Source organism: Lytechinus variegatus, chromosome 11 (genome assembly GCF_018143015.1).
Source record: "Lytechinus variegatus isolate NC3 chromosome 11, Lvar_3.0, whole genome shotgun sequence".
Taxonomy (NCBI): domain Eukaryota; kingdom Metazoa; phylum Echinodermata; class Echinoidea; order Temnopleuroida; family Toxopneustidae; genus Lytechinus; species Lytechinus variegatus.
The window spans coordinates 8,035,633-8,056,783 of NC_054750.1; the positions used below are offsets into that span (position 1 = coordinate 8,035,633).

The 21,151-nt window shown below is 36.5% G+C and overlaps 1 protein-coding gene across 1 annotated transcript; it reads left to right on the forward strand.

The window, feature by feature from the left end:
* Positions 1-4,090: 4,090 nt before the first annotated feature.
* LOC121423752 (cystathionine gamma-lyase-like) lies at positions 4,091-21,150 on the forward strand. The gene is made up of 9 exons (XM_041619236.1): positions 4,091-4,437; positions 9,545-9,626; positions 11,940-12,145; positions 13,019-13,150; positions 13,820-13,955; positions 15,757-15,909; positions 17,682-17,856; positions 19,838-19,976; positions 20,676-21,150. The coding sequence occupies exons 1-9, from the start codon at positions 4,234-4,236 to the stop codon at positions 20,685-20,687; spliced, it is 1,239 nt and encodes a 412-aa protein (XP_041475170.1). The 5' UTR covers positions 4,091-4,233; the 3' UTR covers positions 20,688-21,150.
* Position 21,151: the final 1 nt, after the last annotated feature.

The window sequence follows — 21,151 nt, forward strand, 5'->3', positions numbered from 1 at the left end:
ATGATGATGATTTTGGATGCCATTTTGAGATGTTCTGTCTGGTTTAAAGAGAGAAAACTCATTACTGGCTCACTAAGGTTTGCATAATTTGTTCTTACTTTATACGGTAAAATACAAGAACAATAAATTATCATGATAGCTTCATTTACCTCTGGCCTGGGTAACTACTAATAAAATTTAATTCTAAAAGTACAGGTTGTTTTGAAATATAGCCTTTTTTTCATAATCATTATTCTCTCGCAAAACAGAGTTCTCAAAGACATAATATCAAAAAGGGTATTTATAATATTTAGTCTGCAATTCAATGCATTTTTATGATGAAAAAAATCATTAAAAAAGACTGAAGAGGAAAAAAAAATCTGTATTGATGAAATAATTCTATATATGATGACCCATTGACTCTATCATGATAAAACGAATACAGTAACGGAAAAATAAACATGAATTGCAATGAAATACATGAAGGAAAACTGAGCAAAACGAAGCGGGCACAACAATCGCCGTCATAAAATATTGTCTAGAGACTCTAGACCTAAATGTTTCAGCGTTACTTTATACTTGTGAATTGTATCCTCCTCAAAAACTTTTTGTTAATGCCTTGCAAATTCACCAGATTCTGGATATTTCTTGCTTAATAATAATATTCCAAACCGTGAAACTCACCGTTTCTCTATCTATTGAAGTAGAATTGACTTTGAAGCCTCGAAATGTTGTTTCTGTATCAACAGCGGTTGTGAACTTACTGCTCTTCTCGAATATCTTGGTGAGATGGAATCGATATTGATGCCTTCCCCAAGAACAACTCGTTATTTATACATTTTCCCATTCTCTTGTTTTCTTCAAAATCCGTTCCACTATAAACATGAAATCGAGCATCAAAGCGCCCCCTCATTCAAAATTGTGAAATAAAATCACTCCGATATCTAGTTCCCCGGGTTGTTTTAATCGAATTTTATCCATGAGCGCCCATATCTACGGAAGCTTTAGAATCATGAGAATAGCATCATGTCTTGAAGAGAAAAAGAGATATTCATCTTGCCCTGTTAACTTAAAGGTCGTATTTTGTCGAAATGGTAAGATATTTATTTTTGTCACGTCAATTCCTAGTCTAAATAGCTTTATAATGTCGAAATGTATGGCGAAATACGCTATCTTTCCCATATAGACTTATATAAAAAAGATGTTTTAGTGGCGACTTAGAACTTAATTGGTCTGCAACAAAGTTGACTTGTCAACGCTGGCGTAGGCCTACAGATGGCGGTGATTGAGGGTGATGGAGCCCCTCCTCCCTAAAAAAATCATAACCAAGATTATAATGGGAGAAAAGGAAAAGAATGAAAAGAGAAAGGGGTGAAATATTACGTTATTATTAAAATCACGTCAAAATTCGTCACAAAATTAGATTCCCGGATTAGATTTCTATATATAAAAAACAGTTTGCTAACTCGGTTCGCTCTAACGCATGCAGCTTCTTCGAAAATTTTCGCTATGTGCGCGATGTCTGGGCCCCTCAATTTTTTTCCTTGGCAAGATACTCGCCATGTTGACAGAAATATCCTGTTGGCAAGAAAACTTTTCTCGCCCTGTCTACATACTAATCGACATGATTACGATTAGTCCAGAAGCTGACCCTTTAAAGTTTCCATATCAAATGAAAATCTATGACTAATGAGGGTAGACATAATAGATGTGGTTAAGTCATTATGTTCCATGAAAGACGTAGATAAAGGTCTGCTCCTGTCATTATGATTTGTGACAAATTATTCTTTTCCAGTCAAGCATGTAATATGTGAAAACGTGGGATTTGTTTAGGAAGTAATACTCGTCCATGGTCCATGTAACATCATACCCACTTAGTAATGACTTTTGCAATTAATATTATTTGTATTTCTTTTTGTACTTCCTGCCGACAAGACAGAGAAAAACGACAAAAATGCATTATCACAGACATGAATTTAGTTAGTCTCACTCATGATGCGTCGTTATGCTTGTCACAACAAACAACTTTTAAGAGTGATAAACATCGAACCTTGAACCCACTCTCTCTAAAAGTATTAGAAAGTACAATAAAAAAAAAGAATAAAGGAACTTTGCCGATAGTAGTGTGTGGCGTGGGCTCAAATGTAAAATTCAACAAAAGTGATGATGAATTTAAAGAAATACAAAAAGCAAAAACAGCTTGCTGAGAGCTGTCAAAAGTTTAATAAAAATACTCGCATATTTTCGATAAGAAAACATAAAAACAACAATAATATTGTTGATTTTATTATCATTGCAAATTCATCATCGATTTCTTCTGGTTTAATTTTAAGAATAATCAAACAGTCCCTAGACGCCATCAAGGGGGCTCGTTTTTTTTTTTTAATAGTGCCATTTTTAAAATCTTCACATCTTTTTTTTCGCATGGCCTGGGTCCGCGCTTTTCTACTTTCATTATCTATAATATTATAATGATATTATATTTCGATACTACTGCCATACTATAATACCAGTAATACTGACAGATCTCTGGTTTCGATCCGTGACGTCAAGCTATTTAAGCTGGGAGAGGGGTAAAACAAAAGAATCATCCCCCCTTAAACAAAAGATTCACAACACCAATCGACACCCATGCTCTATATTTCTGATATTGAGTGAGTTTTTTCCTGATTTATTTCTATATTTCTTTCTTTCTTTATTTATTTACTTGTAGTTTTATCAGTCACACATTGGCATTGTCAGTTTCAAAACTACTTTTCACAATGGCCCTGACATAATATACAGTTTATAATAATATAATTGAATCAGTAATATTCACATAATCAATAGCACAAATTAAATATTTGCTTACATGCATATCTGAATATAGAACCCAAAAGAATTGAAAAAAGACTAACGAACAAAAAATATGTACATTAAAATCCAAACAATGAATCAATTGGTTTCAAAATAAACTAATCCCTCAACCCCCCAAATAAATGATTTTGAAAAAAAAACCCAAATCATATGAAGTTCATCCTAAACCAATGATTAAAATAAACTCAATATCGAATGGTTCGTTTGGTTCTTGAAAAAACGAACAGTTTGTTAATAAATATATCGACGTCATTGCCAAAGAAACACTCTTTCTTTTTCTCCTCAGGAAAGGCTATCGCCCTGCGAGCCTGACTAATGACCCTATCGAAATCGATGCACTTTCATTTTCTGCAATTGTGACTAAGAAATCTTAAAAACAAACAAACAGATTTGATGCAATGATAGTCAATGTCACGGGCAATGTCACCATCCAAGCATGAAATGCGATCTCCATCCCCCAATATGCAAACTTAATGATGATGTTTAAGAAGACCGAAGTCGCCAACCTTTACAAAGTGCACTGGCGTACAATAATGGGTGGGGGCTTAGGAGTGTTTGCCCCCCTAAAATTTTAACGACCAACTGATGGTGGGATCCTGGCCGAAAAAAAAAGAAAGAGAGCAGGTTAAAATGTGATACTTTGTTTTCGATATTTCGTCAACATCTTTCGCCAAATTAAATTTTTATGATAAAAAAATCGAACTTTTGCCCGCAAGCAACTTTTAAAAAATTTTACCCGAAGTACCCCAACTGGGCCACTCAATACTTTAGGCTCATTACGCCACTGATAAAGTGTAATGGTAATTTATCGATATGATATTCATACTATTTGTTTTATATAGTCCTATATACTCTGATCCTGATGCGAAGATGGTTTGTCTTCGAATATTGGAATCAGATGTGAATTCTAAATGGCCCCTATTTATTTCTTAAAAATCACAAATAAGTTTTAATCTGTTTTCATATTATGTCGACTTGTCTCTGTGGTGATAAAGATGTTTATATGGTGGATTTTAAATCAAACAAATTTAGGATATAACACCTTGTACATGGCCGAAAACAAACAAATTTAGGATATAAACAAACAAATTTAGGATATAACACCTTGTACATGGCCGAATCTATAGTGTTCTGGAAAACAACAAAATCATGATTTTAAGAGGCTGTTCATGCACGAGGGCTTAGAAAAAAGTTGAAACTCGTCTGCCTCCCTCTTTAGCTTATAAACAGAACAGTACCGGTTTGGTTATGTCAACGATCTTTCTAATTCACACTCACACAGGCGAAGTATAGCAGACGTTGAAGTTTGCGTGGAAATCCTGGAATTGTGAGCCAAGAATAACCTTGACATTTCATCTAAACTTCTGAGAGCAAGCTAACTTTGTCAGTAAACCAATCATGGCAACCAAACGACCAAGAAATGATGTAAATGACGAGAAAAATGGTGCCTTTCCCGAGCCGTATTTCACCCCGTTTCCTCATTTTGGTACAGATGCGATCCACGCGGGCCAGGACCCCGAGCAGTGGGCGTCCAACGCCGTAGTGCCGCTGATCTCACTTTCTACAACTTTCAAGCAAGAGGCACCCGGTGTAATGCCAGGAGTAAGATGTTTTCGCTTCTTCTTCTTCTTTTTTTTTTACAACAGATTTGATAGTTATTTTCTTAGTATTGAAATCACGGACCAAAATAATTGGACTCTAGTTCGCAAAACATTAGATTTGAAAAAATGATGAAATGTAACTTTTGCTAATATTATCGTACAATAAATTGTTAAATCTAAAATCTTGTGGGTTTAAAAAAAATGTTAAGCAAGATATTGAATGAATATTCAAGTTTTCTTCTTTTTCTTCTCCTGCTTATGCTACTCCTCTTCTCCCTTCTAGTTCTAAGTTCTCTTCCTCATATCCTCAATCTTCTCATTTCCTCCTCCTTCACCTTCTCCTTGTCTTTGTCCTCTTTCTTCCTTTCTCCCTCTAATTCTCTTTCCTCCTATTCCTCTTCTTTGTTTCCTCTTCAAGATCAATCAAAAAGTTCGAGAACAATTAAATGAGTTATGTCATGGAGATTCTCCTACATGTTATTTATCGACAATGCGACAAAGATTTGTTGTGAAGTCACACAAGTACAACCCTACCCTTTGACACTAAAGACAGTGAAAATATACCTCAAAACTTGTAATTTTGCTCATTCTAATGAAGACTCTAGTCTTTGTCCTTTATCTGTTCTCATAAATGATTGATGAATGTGAATAAGTAAAAGTACATTTGGGTGACATCACTTACGTTGGCACATTGCCAATGGGAAATATACATAATTTCCACATTGTTGGTGATCTCAACATTCAGATGCTCATCATAGCTTTTCTTACCATTTCTTCAATTTTTCTCAAACTTTCGTTAATTTGTTGCCTTGATTTTTCTGATTTCACAAGCTTATCAGAAGCAATGGAACAGTTTTGAACAGGAGGGGGGGGGGGGGTGGCTGACCATGCAAAAACTTACAATCAGATGGTCATTTCTACATTTTTGTACATGTTCTGTGGCCCCTGCTAACTTTTTCCTAGATTTAATTTCTCCTTTCATATGTACATGTACATGTAATATGGTATGGCCAGCTGGAAAATTGCAAGTCATGATAGACCTAGATGCATGCACACAGGTCCCATGGGGCGATCTTCATGTTGGGTTAATGTCTAGCCTATACATATGTCTATGAGTAGTAGTATCACAAAGTTCACACAGGATGTACAAATGAAAACTTCCATAACTGTACTTAAAACACAATAATGCCAAGTGTGACGTACAGTATTGTGTACTGTACAACAATAAAAGTTATACAATACATGTACTTTGCTAATTCTTATTTCTCCATTCATCCGTGGCAATTCCATGCTTGGTTCATGCCTTTTTTTTCGGGTATTATGTATAAAACCATTACCATGGAAGCAAAACTGAACACATTCTTCAACAGAAATCATAAATTAGGATCTTAGATCAAAGAAGGAGTTAAGTCAAAGTAAATATAGCAATTTACAGTCAAGAAATCCCAGTGTAGTGAGAATTTTGTAAATATGGAAACCAAATTTTATTTTGAAGTGGCCTCCGTACAGGACCTGCCTGTATGATGCAATGGCATTCATGCATACAGTATGGGCCATAGTGTGGTGGGTCAATAAGAGGTGTCTCCCCATGGCTGCTCTGCTATTGGCTGCCTTCTATTGATCTGCATGGCTCACTAGCTTGACAATGCAGACTTTGGTTTCTTGTTTCATTATGCCTACGTATATGTATACTGGTACTCACTCAACACTACAGTATATCCCCATATTGTACATTTTCAGTTTAGTTTATTTTTTCCCCTTCTTTTTCCTTGCAAGAAGTATTTCAAAGTTTTTTTTAAACAGAGACTTTGATAAATGTTATAATTTCCTACACCACTTCACTGCACATACATGATGTACATATACCAGGTACCAAATTAATTTTTTCTATACCCATAACTATATGAACTGAATAACTGTACAATTTGTTTGAGATTACACTTGTAGGTGTATTACATGTAGATCTTGTTAATTACCAGCAGATTTCAATGATTAATATAAGACTACATGAAAGCCGCACATTTGGACCTGGCAAAATATATCAATATTTATATATATATTTTTTACAGATATCAAGATAGAGTTAGCCTATTACTAGTAAGGTTACTGAAAAAAAAGAAAGGATATCCTCTCAGAAGAGCTTCCTCAAAATAATCTATCAAAGTTGACTGTACTTTTGGCTAGCTAGGCATATTGTATTTTGCTACTTGTACTGTAGGCCTATACAAGATCAGGGCCCTGTTGTACAAAGAGTTACGATTGATCAGATCAATCGTAACTCTATGGAAATCCATCAGTGTTTTTTTTCTATGAAAAATTTGCACAATGTCCTTTTTATGCAAAGAGAAGCTCAGTGAATTTTCGAGAAAACAATGAATGCATGAGTATACATTGCAGCTAGAAAATATTTTTAACAAACATGCATAATACACGTTGCTGGCCGTCCATAGTTGCGATTGATCGGATCAATCATAACTCTTTGTACAACAGGGCCCAGGTGTGATGCTGTTACCTTTGTACACTTTTCTCAATAAAATCACCTGTTCTATATTCACTTTCACTTCCCTTCTCAATGTCTGATAAACATTTGCTCTACATCTATTATCAATTGTGACATTAAGAAGTCACCTTGAAGTGAAACCTATTGTTTAATTCTTACACAAGAAATAGAATGATGAGAAAGCTCAGTAACGCCCTTCAATTGGCTGTTGGGATTGGGAACCATTTAGCCTAATTTGAAAATGATAGTTGTGTAGCGTTTCATCCTTTGTTCTTTACTTAAATGTAATTATTATTACCCTGGTCAATGGATCCATCACTATTCCAAACATATAGGCCCGAATTCACAAAGGTGGTTTAGAAAAACCCACGGATGAATCCATGGTTTATGCAGATTTACATGCAGATTTACAGTACAAACTATAAATCATGCTTTTTTTTACCGCGGATCGGGCGCATGTATAAAAAATGTCAAATGCTGATGCGCGCTTTTGTCACAGTGCCTAAAATTTACGCCTGTTACTATGGTTAGATACGCTATTTTATTCATGGGTATACTGTTTGAAGAGTTAAAGTTTGAAAACAGTGGACTCATGAATAAGATAGCGTGGATAACCATGGCAACAGGTGGCGCACTGTGACAAAAGTGCGCATCAGGATTGGAATTTTTTTAATATATGCAGTAAAACGAGCGTAATTTATACAGGAAATCTGCATAAACCATGGACTCAACCGTGGGTTTTCAAAACCACCTTTGTGAATTTGGGCCAGAGTGCCCCATCTCCACTCCCTGGGGATTATCCTGGTCAGGCAACCATTTTGATTTAGGAATCTTATTCAGCCCCAAGAACATATCACCAGTCAAACTTGTACATGGCTTGTAAAATTGCTTTATGACCGTTTCCCTCATTATAGAACAGCTTTTGAAATAATTTGGTTGACAAACATGAATAAAATCCAGCATGTACATGTAAAAGTATTTTACCAAACGTTTATGTGATGACGTAATGATTTCAACATTATCAAGTTTAAAGAACAGCATCAATATTATCAACATTCAACATTATATATATATATATGCATCTATAGTATACGTTAGCTATTAAGTGATGATAAATTTTGTTACATGAGGATTTATGTGTAAAAATGTACACACCATCAATAACAGTGATTAATTATCAACATGCTAATGGTCATAATTTGTGTAACCAAACAATCAGCCAACCACTCCAACCCAGTCTTGTACTATTTTCTCATCATGATTTTATTTAAGTATTTGAAGTGTGAGTTGCATACTTATTACTTAATTACAGTATCGAATTCATGGATTATAATTATGAAAATTGATAGGAAGTGAACTTCAAGTTATCCATCTATCTATTTGACAATATTAACCCTCCTGAAATGACATTTTTTATGGAGTGCTTTATTGACAGTTGACAAGGCCCACTTTTTTGTTTGCAGTAGATCTCAAGATCTACACAGCAAACAATGATTTTGCATTTGGATAGCCACTACATGTATTTGTTATGATGCAGAGGTTCCATATGTTGGACCTACTTGTTACTGTAGTTCATATGAGTTCCAGGTGTGATTGTGGAGTATCCTTGAAGATATTAAATATGCAAGTCATTTTACGTGAAGGATCTATTGGTGGTAATTGATTCTTGAAAACCTGAACTTGCCTGTCACGTGTTGTACATATACATGATGGTGTAATTGTTTAGTATGCTTTGAAGATCTAATATGCAAGTCATTTCCGGTGAAGGATCGGTCAAGTTTAGTGGCCTTTTGAGATTTGGTTTTGCTTGACCTGAACCATCTTAGAAAGGTTTTCGGTCGGCCAATAAATACATCGCGTATCAACTATGAAATCAGCAAAATAGTTCCTGTCAATTACCATTGGCTTTATTGGCCAAAGGTGATTTAAGGATGAAAATGAAAATTCATATTTTATTGTTCGAAACAGAAATCAGAAATAGTCTAAATATCCTTCAAAAATTCATTTTGCCCAATTAATCGTTGCCCGGCAGCCACTGAGCAGTGCCAGATCAACATTTCTCTATCCCTTAAAACTGGGCGTTGTGGCGTGCGCCTGTAATCCGAGCTATGTGGGGAAGTTACAAATTGATGCAAAAGATCGAGGTTCGAGCCCTAGTCACATCTTTCGGATGGTGACGTTAAAGGTCAGTCCCAGACGTAAATAATCATATCTGATTGATACATGTCTGATGACAAAACTCAAATACACACACACTCTATCCCTAAATTGGTGAACACCAAACAGGGTAGCAGCAACTCCCATCTTTTAATGTCTTTTTGGTCTGACATGGCCAGAACTTGAAATCCTGATTTCCTGGTTGTGAGACAGAGATGCTCTAACAACTGAGCCAAGACATTGGTATGGATAGGGGCAGGAAAATTAGTCCCCCTTGAAGACCCCTGTTGCACAGCTCCAATCATGGGGATAAAAAAGAACAACTATACAGATATTGTATTCTGTTTGAACTCAATTTGTGATCTTACTTATCACAGCTGCCATTCATAGTATTGATGACACGACACTATTGTTTTTATCAAGTTCACTTATTGAATGATTTTTCTTTCAGGGTTATGAATACTCAAGAGGAGGAAACCCAACAAGGACAGTCCTGGAGAAATGTGTGGCAGCCATTGAAGGGGCTAAACATGGTGCGTTCAGTTTATTTTCTTATTAAAGATGAATAAAAATAGTAGCAGTTAACACTGATTTCACAAGGAAGTCTATTAAAACCAACATTAAATAAATCACTTCTATCATTGTGGATCTCAATCTGGTACAGTTATATGTACATGTAAAGCTCTGTTAAATCATGAAATCTACATGTAAGCTGAAAAAGAAAATGATTTTGTTCGCCAACACAGAAAAGCACATGTTGGACAGTGTATTATTATTGCTTGGAAAAAGACCGGACAGTTTGCTAGAATCCCATGCTTATTTTGCTGATTTATCAGTAATTGCGCAATATCTTCCAGAATCCTTTTGGCGCATATTTTTTTATTCATGCGACACTTTGGTGGTTACCGGTATTTTATTGGATTCTGTATTAAATCGTTTTGATATTGTTACCACAGGTGGCATTTTGATATCTTTAAGCTACTACTTGTACATGTATGAAAACTTTGTGAATATTCTGTGTGACCTGTCTGAATAAACATAAAGTTGTTGGAAATTTAATGATAATGATAATGTTGATAGAATTAGTTAAGGTATTAAAGGTGTTTACACAAACAAAGTTAAGTATTACAGAGGGGCCACTTTTTACCCAATAATTGTCACCATCTTGTATTCTGTGATTGTATGTGATAAAAAAATTAGAATCCACACGATTTAAAAATAACAAAACTTGAACTTGATTGTGAATCAGATGAAAGATCTACTACATAATGAGCAAGAAAGCATTTATGTTTTATTAGTGTTAAAAGTTAGTAACCCTGATTTCAATCCCTACCACTGGGTATGGGGAATATGACCTATGACCCGGGGAATATGACCTATAACCCAGGTCATACATGTATATGACCTCAGGTGTACACAGTGCATATCTGAATGGAAAGAAAGTCCATCATATTATCATGCTTGAGATCTCTGTTTTGTTCAGTAAAATTTTGAATTGTTTGGATTCTGCAGAAACGACATTCAAAGTACACCTTTTCAGCATTTCATGGGCCTGTTACATTACAGAACAACTCTGGCATTTTTTTTGCCAGAGTTTTGTAATGTGTAAGTGTCAATGGTATAATTTTGTTTGCCAGAGTTTTTCATGGCAAAGGTTTTATACAGCGGGCTTTATGTTTGCATTTTTTAAAGACATATTTTTTTCATGAATGACAAAAATATTGTGAATGCAACTGTAGTTTGAACTGTGCATCTTTAGAAACTGTTTTAGGGTAAAGAATAGAGATTGAACACAGCCTATTAAAGACAGTAGATTTTGATTAATCCACATTTACATTTGAAAGATGGTTCAGAGCCTTATTTACATGTATGTCTGATACATGTATTCCTTGGCTTCATTAATATTAGAACAAATATCAGGCCTTTTATTGAAAAAAATAAAGTAAGTGTGGTAGTTAAGTCTGTTGGTGAAAATATGTAGCCACAGTGGACAAAAGCATGACCCTGGCCAATAATACATTGATATCTATGGGGCTAAGTGTACAATTCATGAGGTCATATGTACCGATTCCCACCAACCTAGGGTTGTGGGGGTATTTCATCATGCTCTACCAAAATATGGTATCAAAATGATGAAATGGAAAAAAAATAATGATGTCACACTTCTGTACTCTATGGGACCATGGAGATAAGATTACCATGCAAGGCTTACCAATGGTCTGAAATAAATTTGTATAGGCATATCAGCCATTTTGGTCTGCTTGACTCTCCAGTATTGCAGATCTGCCAACCAGTATGTTTTTGGCGTATTTAGTACATTTTTCCAACCAAAATACAGCAGTTTGTTTTTTCTTTAGAAAATACATTTTAAAATACATTTTTTTTTCAAAATTGTAATCTATTGAGAAAAATTATCTTTATATGTCTCTATTTCATAAAACTTACACTAATTTGGTTATTAGATCAATGTAATTTCAGGTAACTTGTTTTTTTTTTCAATCATTTTGTTAAAACCAGGGTGAGATATACACATGTTCAAAGTTTTTTTTCATCTGCAAGAGCAGTGCGCATTTTAGCTTGCATGCAGCTTGAGCACTGTGATGAGCGAGTGCGCCATGCATTTTATTATGTAATACATTTTTTTTATCACAGAATACAAATTTTCATTCCCAGAGGTTGGCAGGTCTGGTATTGGTGTAAAAGTTCACAGATATCTTCAAGACAAATGACAGAATTACCGCAACATTTCTCACAGGTTCTTTACAGATACATGTTTCTGGTCTATGGATGAACTATTGAATTATGTTCATCAGTATCAAAATCCTTTGTTCCCCTATTCCTTGCAGCTCTTGCTTTCAGCTCTGGTCTTGGTGCCACCATGGCAATCTGCCACCTGTTGAAAACCGGTGATCATCTCATCGCTATGGATGACATCTACGGGGGAACCAACCGTTACTTCCAGAAGGTCCTCTCTAACTTTGGCGTCCAGGCAACCTTTGTGGATGCCCGCTACCCTGAGAAGGTGGCAGAAGCCATGCAAGAAAACACCAAGGTATGTATGTGCAGGACTCTTTAAAGCAAAATAGAACCAGATGTCTTGTATAGCGCCACCTCCAGTCCACAACTACCCAAATCTGTCCAGGATCATAACCAATCATAATAATATTCCACTTTTATATAGCGCTTAATACATCACAACAATGCCTTTAAGCACTTTACAGAAATATTATTACCCTGGTCATCGTTTCATGGCATGCCCACAGACAATGTATGCACATTCTCCACTCCCTGGGGAGCATTCCAGTGCAACATGATGTGACATTCGGAGCAGTATATTGTACTGTAGGCTTACTTGAATGATAATATGCTAATTCACTAATCATTACATTCATTACACATTAATTATGTTGCCATTATTATTAAAAGACAATATTATTTAATCTGATGTTTATGTATAGCTTGTATGGGTGGAGACACCAACCCTACCTTGCCACTTGTTGATATTGCAGCAGTCAGCCCCATCTTGTAGCTTTAGTGTAAACCAATAGCCTTTTGCAATGTTTTATATATAGCTTGTATGGGTGGAGACACCAACCAACCCTACCTTGAAGCTTGTTGATATCGCAACAGTCAGCCCCATCTTGGAGCTTTAGTGTAAACCAATAGCCTTTTGCAATGTTTTATGTATAGCTTGTATGGGTGGAGACACCAACCAACCCTACCTTGAAGCTTGTTGATATCGCAACAGTCCGCCCCATCTTGTAGCTCTAGTGTAAACCAATAGCCTTTTGAAATGTTCTATATATAGCTTGTATGGGTGGAGACACCAACCAAACCCTACCTTGAAGCTTGTTGATATCGCATCAGTCAGCCCCATCTTGTAGCTCTAGTGTAAACCATTAGCCTTTTGCACTGTTTTATATAGCTTGTCTGGGTGGAGACACCAACCAACCCTACCTTGAAGCTTGTTGATATCGCAGCAGTCAGCGCTATCGCTCACAGTCAACCTGGTGTCGTCCTTGTAGCAGACAACACCTTCAGTTCACCTTATTTCCAAGTGAGTTAAACAGCACCAATTAATAAATGCTTTTATACTGAATGAAGACCAAAAATACCAGGAATTTTGTTCTGATCTACAATGATGAGAAAACCCACATATTTTTGGCTAATGAAAAAGCCTATTCCACAGATAAGTATAATGAAATGTAACTAATTAGAGTAATTGAAAGTAGAATTAAGAAGGATTGAATCAATTAATCTCTCAAGTGGAGGATTGTATCCAAGAGTGAAAGTTGTATATTTAATTTTATAAGAAATGCAACTGTAGTAGAAAAAATAGAATAGAATACAAATGAATAGAAGGAGCCAGACAATAGCTCCCGACACTATCAGCTTGCAGATGAAACATCGCTTTCCTACTACGTTTGTTACATCGTGAGACAACTGGTTATTTTGTCTACTCAATCCCTCATCACGATGAACCTCTTCCACATCATCAGAATAGAAGCATATTGAATTAATTACATTTAGGCCTGGGGCCCGTTGCAGAAAGAGTTGCGTTTAAACGCAAGTCAAAATATCAATCGCAAGTCCCAAATGCGCGCTGTTGATTGGTTGAATATCAAGCTGCGCATGATCTTTAGAGTTGCGATTGATTGCAACTCTTTCTGCAACGGGCCCCTGTTCAAGAATTCAGAAAGATTGAATCAAATTTCTTTCTCTTCAGAGGGGACTTGATCTGGGAGCTGATATTGTAATGTATTCAGCAACCAAGTACATGAATGGACATTCCGATGTAGTGATGGGTCTAGTTGCGTGCAATGATGATGAACTTCACAAGAAACTTCACTTCCAGCTCTATGGTAAGTATGGCAAGTTCCCCCAAGTCTGTGCAGCCCCCCTTGTTTGCGCACACGAGTATCTGCGCGATTCTAATTAAAAAAGAAGATACGCAACGAACACAGACTTTACACATGCAATACATAGACAGATATTTAAAAAAATCTGACTCAAAATGGTGGAAAGATAATGAATTTGGGGCATTTCATGTGATGGTCTCAAAATGCAGCCTTTCTCATTAAAATCCTCAAATCGTGTGCAAAGTGAATGGGTGCGCAGACGTGGGTTGCCGTTTTTTTTTTCAATCTGAAAATGACTGCCCAAGATTTTTCCTAGAAAATTGTATATTTCTTTCAGATTTTTATGAGATATTTGGTACACTTACTCATGATAATATAAGAAACACTGAAAGATTTTGTGTTAAATATTTACTCAAATTGTGCGCAGACTTGGGGACCGTCATCATAATCATGATTTGTGACTCTGCACTTGAGCCACTCATGAGTTTAAGTGAGTAGCGACCATCCTATGTCGTTAATTACTATACATCTGCTAAAATAAGTGAGTGTTGAGGCATGATTTGAAGAGGTCAATAATTTCAAATTCATGGAGTGAAGAAGGGAGGTAGTTCCAAGAGTGGAGCAATAGATGAAAAGGCAACAGTCTCCATATTCCATTAGGTGTGTGATATGAGATCACCGCAAGCCAGGACATAAGTATTCTAGGTTTATAGTTCTTACAATAGAGCAAAATTTTGGATCTGGAAAAATGAACTTTTCTACTCTTTTATAGATAGATGCCATTATAAATTTACCGTAGTTTAAAATGATTTTTTAAAATTTTATTTGGGGGCGAGGTGGTGGCAAACAGATGCTGCAAACTGTTGCGAGAAATTAGCTTTTGATTGCATGATTATCCACCAATCAGAAACTTACATTTGAAATACTTATGCCTGATATTGTGACGTGCATTTCTTATGTTTTTGTCTCGCCCACCAGAGGTGAAGGCGAGACTTAGGGATCCAAATGTCGTCCATCCGTCCATTGTCCGTCCGTCACAAACCTAATGACACATAACTCCACAACCGTAAGTCGCTTTTCAACCAAACTTATATGGTAGATGGACTTGGGGGACCTGCATATTATGCTGCAGTCAGAGGTCACACGATAGGGTCAAAGGTCATTTTTAGCTCAACGTTAAAGTTTACATGCAAGACTCTATTATGACACCTAACTCCGCAACCGCAAGTGACTTTTCAACCAAACTTGGATGGTAGATGGACTTGGGGGACCTGCATGTTATGCTGCAGTGGGAGGTCACATTGTAAGGTCAAAGGTCATTTTTAGGTCAACATCAAAGTTTACATGCAAGGCTCTTATGACAAGTGTTATCATCCCAGTCATTTCATAATGAAGTTTCAATACAATTCTGTTGCGTGCCCTCGCAAATCACGATATTTCTGGTCATTTTCACAAGTGGGCGAGACACAAAATCGCTCTTGCCTTGTTTTATTTTGTGCAATGGGGCCCCATTTCATGAAAAATACTTCCCAAATTTTTGACATGCATTGTACGGCTAATCCAGAAAATGGAAGTGTTGTTTTTCAGCCAAATAAATTTCTCTGGCATTTGTGATACTGCAAAAAGAAAATTTGCAGTTGCAGGGCGACACTGAATCAAAGGCCATCTGGCCATGGCTGTGGAAAGTACCCTGTTGAATTTTCCCATTTGTGGGTGTAGTGTTTCATAGAAATATGCTCTATTTTGCTGTAAAAGTTTTAAAATTCAAGGCCTGAAGTCGAGCGTTTTGCATTTGACTTTGCAGCTGCCGGGAGCTGTCCGTCACCTTTTGACTGTTTCCTGGTGAACAGAGGGTTGAAGACGCTTCACATCAGGATGAAACAGCATTATAAGAATGGTCTAGCTGTCGCTACATACCTGGAGAGCAATCCAAGGGTCCGTAAAGTCATCTATCCAGGTTAGTAGCTATCAGGCATTATTGTCGATGGTTGGTATTATATAGGTAGTTGAAACGACGGAAGAGTGAAATCAAAGTTGAAATACATAGTGATGATGATGATGGTAGTGGTGGTGATAAGTATATTAATGATAGCATCAGCAGCAATATTACAGAAGTAGTTTTTATATATGTGTAGTCTAACTTAGATACACACTTGGACTTGATAAATAACTGAGCATGACTGAATTCTTTGGAGTTACAATCAAGACTGACTTTCTTTCCACTAGTCCACTATATATATTGTACACTGTACATAACATGATATTCTCTGTGGGGCAGGATGATATTGATAAGGAAGTATGAACCAGATGGAGAGAACAAGGGGTTGTTCATGATGTGGTTAATAGGGTATGGTCAATGTTTACATAACAAGTCTGGAGGATGGAGACAGGGATGGAGGTGATCCTGTGAAGGGAGGTATAACAGCAGTTGAGATAATGAAGCATGAGGGTGTGGATGAATAACATGATAGAATGACAGAATGGCTTGATGAAGAATGAAATGTGTGTGTGTGTACACAATAGTAGTATTAGTAGTATTAGTAGTAGAAGTAGCAGCAGCGGCAGTGATAGTAGCTGCTGTAGTAGTAGTTAAGCAGTAGTAGCAGTAGATGTAGTAGTAGTAGTAGTAGTAGTAGTAGCAGCAGCAGCAGTGATAATAGCTGTAGTAGTAATAGAAGTGGTAGTAGTAGTGGTGGTGGTGGTGGTAGTAGTAGTAGTAGTAGTTGTAGTAGTCGTAGTAGAAGTAGTAATAGTAGTAGTAGTAGTGGAAACTTAGTAGTTGAATATATACCAGACCTTTCTGTAGTGAATTATCATGGTTTGAATAGTTCATCAATCGAAGCACAAACAGTGTTGTTTTCTTCATATGGAAAGGCGTAATGATCTCAAATTATCATTGTTTAAATAGTCCACTATAAGTGAAGTAAAAATTGGGGTCGGATGTACACTAAGGATATTACTTTATGGGATCACCCAGAAGCATACACCCCCCCTTTCAGCTTTTCAGCTTTTTGTCTCGCCCACCAGAGGTGAAGGCGAGACTTAGGGATCCAAATGTCGTCCGTCGGCACAAACCTGTAATGACATAAACTCCACAAGTCGCTTTTCAACCAAACTTGGATGGTAGATGGACTTGGGGGACCTGCATGTTATGCTGCAGTCGGAGGTCACATGGTAAGGTCAAAGGTCATTTTCAGGTCAACGTTAAAGTTTACATGCAAGACTCTCTTATGACACCTAACTCCGCAACTGTAAGTTGCTTTTCAACCAAACTTGGATGGTAGATGGACTTGGGGGACATGCATGTTATGCTGCAGTCGGAGGTCACATGGTAAGGTCAAAGGTCATTTCAGGTCAACATTAAAGTTTACATGCAAGACTCTCTTATGACACCTAACTCTGCAACCGTAAGTCACTTTTCAACCAAACTTGGATGGTAGATGGACTTGGGGGACCTGCATGTTATGCTGCAGTAGAGGTCACATGGTAAGGTCAAAGGTTATTTTCAAGTCAACATTAAAGTTTACATGCAAGGCTCTTATGACAAGTGTTATTCCATCCCAGTCATTTCACAATGAAGTTTCGATATAATTTTCTTGCGTGCCCTTGCAAATCTCGATATTTCTGGTTATTTTCATAAGTGGGCGAGACACAAAATTGCTTTTGCCTTGTTCTAATTTGTTTTGTCGTTATCATTCTTTAATTTTGATGGTTTCTTCCGTGATAAAGGTCTTCCAAGCCATCCACAGCATGATATCTTTAAGAAGCAGATGAAGGGCTTCGGAGGCATGGTGACCTTCTATCTTCAAGGTGACCTTGAGAACTCAAAGACATTCCTCCAGAGTGTCAAGGTCTTCACGCTGGCAGAGAGTCTTGGGGGATACGAGTCACTTGCTGAACTACCGTAAGCATTCCCTGTTCTATCCCTGTACTTTCTCTCTCTTTATCATCTCCTAAACTCCTTTGATCTGCTGCTTTTTATTTATTTTTAACTCCTGTGTAACTGCAACCACATTGATCTCTTGCCATGGAAGAATATCAGAACTAAAATTAGACTGTATCAGTATGATTTAATTCAGAGTAGAAGTTGTAAGTATTCGATGAGTGTATTTGATTGAATAGATTATAGCGATGCCGAACGTTGATTGCAAGGCTAACCTTGTCATTATTTTCATGAGAATGATAGATAGTAGGCAATGATGAAGTTTGATAATGGATACTTGCAATTCCATGGTCTGATATAAGAGTTTATATTAAAGTATTCTGTTTCAATATTTGATGGATTGATGATTATTTGATGATCAAAAAGGCAATTTCAGTAAATTAATTTGATGAAAAAGAAGTGAAGTTAGTAATAACAAGATGATAATTACATGGTATGTGGAAAAAGACATGGAAAAAGACGTGTTATTTTTAGAAGTTGATTTGCTTTTTGATTAAATGCATAATGCATGGGTCTCTGTTAGCCAAGCCTTAGAACCCCAACTTAAATATGGTTGTTTCCACCTCTGAATTCATCAGAGATATATTAGTCCAGATCGGATGCTTCAAAGTGAAAACATAAAGACAAGCAATATTAAGCACCTTGAGCACCTATCATGTATGTAATATGAATACCATTTATTTGTCTCACCTGCATAGCAGAGTGAGACTATAAGCGCCGCGGCGGCGTCAACACCAAATCTTAACCTAAGGTTAAGTTTTTGAAATGACAGCATAACTTAGAAAGTATATGGACCTAGTTCATGAAACTTGGCCATAAGGTTAATCAAGTATTACTGAACATCCTGCTTGAGTTTCATGTCACATGACCAAGGTCAAAGGTCATTTAGGGTCAATGAACTTTGGCCGAATTGGGGGTATCTGTTGAATTACCATCATAACTTTGATAGTTTATGGATCTGATTCATGAAACTTGGACATAATAGTAATCAAGTATTAATGAACATCCTGTGCAAGTTTCAAGTCATGTGATCAAGGTCAAAGGTCATTTAGGGTCAATGAACTTTAGCCAAATTGGGGGTATTTGTTGAATTACCATCATAACTTTGAAAGTATGTTGGTCTAGTTCATAAAACTTGGACGTAAGAGTAATCAAGTATCACTGAACATCCTGTGCGCATTTTAGGTCACATGACCAAGGTCAAAGGTCAATGAACTTTGGCCATAATGGGGTATCTGTTGAATTACCATCATAACTTTGACTGTTTGTGGATCTGACTCATGAAACTTGGACATTAGAGTAATCAAGTATCACTGAACATCCTGTGCGAGTTTCAGGTCACATGATCAAGGTCAAAGGTCATGTAAGGTCAATGAACTTTGGCCACGTTGGGGGTATTTGTTGAATTACCATCATATCTCTGTAAGTGTATTGGTCTAGTTCATAAAACGTGGAAATAAGAGTAACCAAGTATCACTGAACATCTTGTGCGAGTTATAGTAGTTTTCAAAGTCAGCACTGCTGGTATATTGAATCGCGTGATGCAGGTGAGACCGCCAGAGGCATTCCCCTTGTTACTAATATTTAGGCAAATTATGATCGTTTATTTACTGAAATCCTTAATATGATTAAATACAAATTACAGAAAGAAAAGTATCACATGAAAAAGTGTCAAACCTAATCAAAATTTCAGCAATTCGTTGATGAACTACCTATTCTTGGCAACAGTCTGATCAGTAGGATTATTTTGCATTTGACCTCTGACCTTTAAATTTTTTTCGTCTTTGACGTTGTTTAATTGGGTCATGACCCATGCCTCTGTTCCCCCTGAACATCATAAGGTACTTGGTATCAACAACAATATGATCAGACTTCCAGTAGGATTAACTTTGCTAATTGACCTCTGACCTTTTAAAATCTTTTCATCTCTGTCTTTGTTTAGTGGAGTCATGACCCATGCCTCTGTGCCCCCTGAACAGCGAAAGGTACTTGGTATAGACAACAGTCTTATCAGGCTTTCTGTCGGACTAGAGGACACTGAAGACCTCATCCAGGATCTGGAACAAGCTCTCAAGAAAGCTGTAAGTTACTCATGACCAGGGTCCCGTAACCAAAAGGTTAGCGATTGATCGTACGCTTGAATTTCATGATTGATTGTACATTGTAGTCAATGCAATCAATCGTAGAAATGTCCTACGATCATTGCTAAGCTTTGTGTTACGGACCCTATAATTTATTTCTACTCACCTCAAAAAAAAAAATTTTGACTTGGTTCTTATTCTTAAATTGGTTTTCTTGTTGTGAGGACAGAAATAATGAAAGAAATAATTGTGAGCTTTTAAAATCTTTTAATGATATTGATGGAGAACATTACAGAAAAGTGCCCACTCTAAAGGTTTGCTCTTTATACTCCCTCACATTTGAATTGTGATATAAACAGCTGAAACGTTCAGGTCAGAATTATGTATACAGTCCTGTGCATCAATTTTTGTGTGAAGTGCATATGTCTCTCCGCAGAATTGTATCAAGTTCTCATCATTTGACATTTTCAAACATTTAAAGCAAACACTGGTTATTGCTATTAGGTGTATTATGAACAACAACCTTTCACATTCTTCAGAAAGAGATTCTTTTAACACTCAGATCAACTGACTAGAATTAATCTTTAATGCTAATAGTAAAAAGTTTCCATATTGTATATCCCTCTGTGCTGTGTTCTGTAGATTATTTAGACAATTAGTCAATACTCAATATTTTCTTTTTTGTTTGTGCTTTTGCAGGTACCACTATAGATATTGCCCTTTTGTGAGAGAGGTGACATACCTTGTGTAAAGTAGACTCTATTGTAAATTATTTGTTTTCTTTCATTTCGAAACTATCATGGTTGTAATCTTGATTTAAACGGGAAGCGAACTAACCAACAATGTGTGAAGTCTCTCATTGACTGTGTCTTGTAAATAGCTAGTCTTGAATTATACACGAGAGATAATAACAATTAATACAGAAAATAAATTAGCCTACATATATTATTTCACTGTGGTATTGAAAAAATACTGTTTTTGAGAGTAAAGGTACCCGTTTTGCTACATGGTAACATAAAAGTTGCAATATGAATATATCAACATAAATCGGTGTGTTATCATTCGAGTGGGAGTTGTGGGACTATATATCAAGAATGCACTGTTTAGAATGTTGCATTATGGGTAATAAACCTGGGAGTGTGTCACAAAGATTTAAGTATGGCTTAAATCGCACT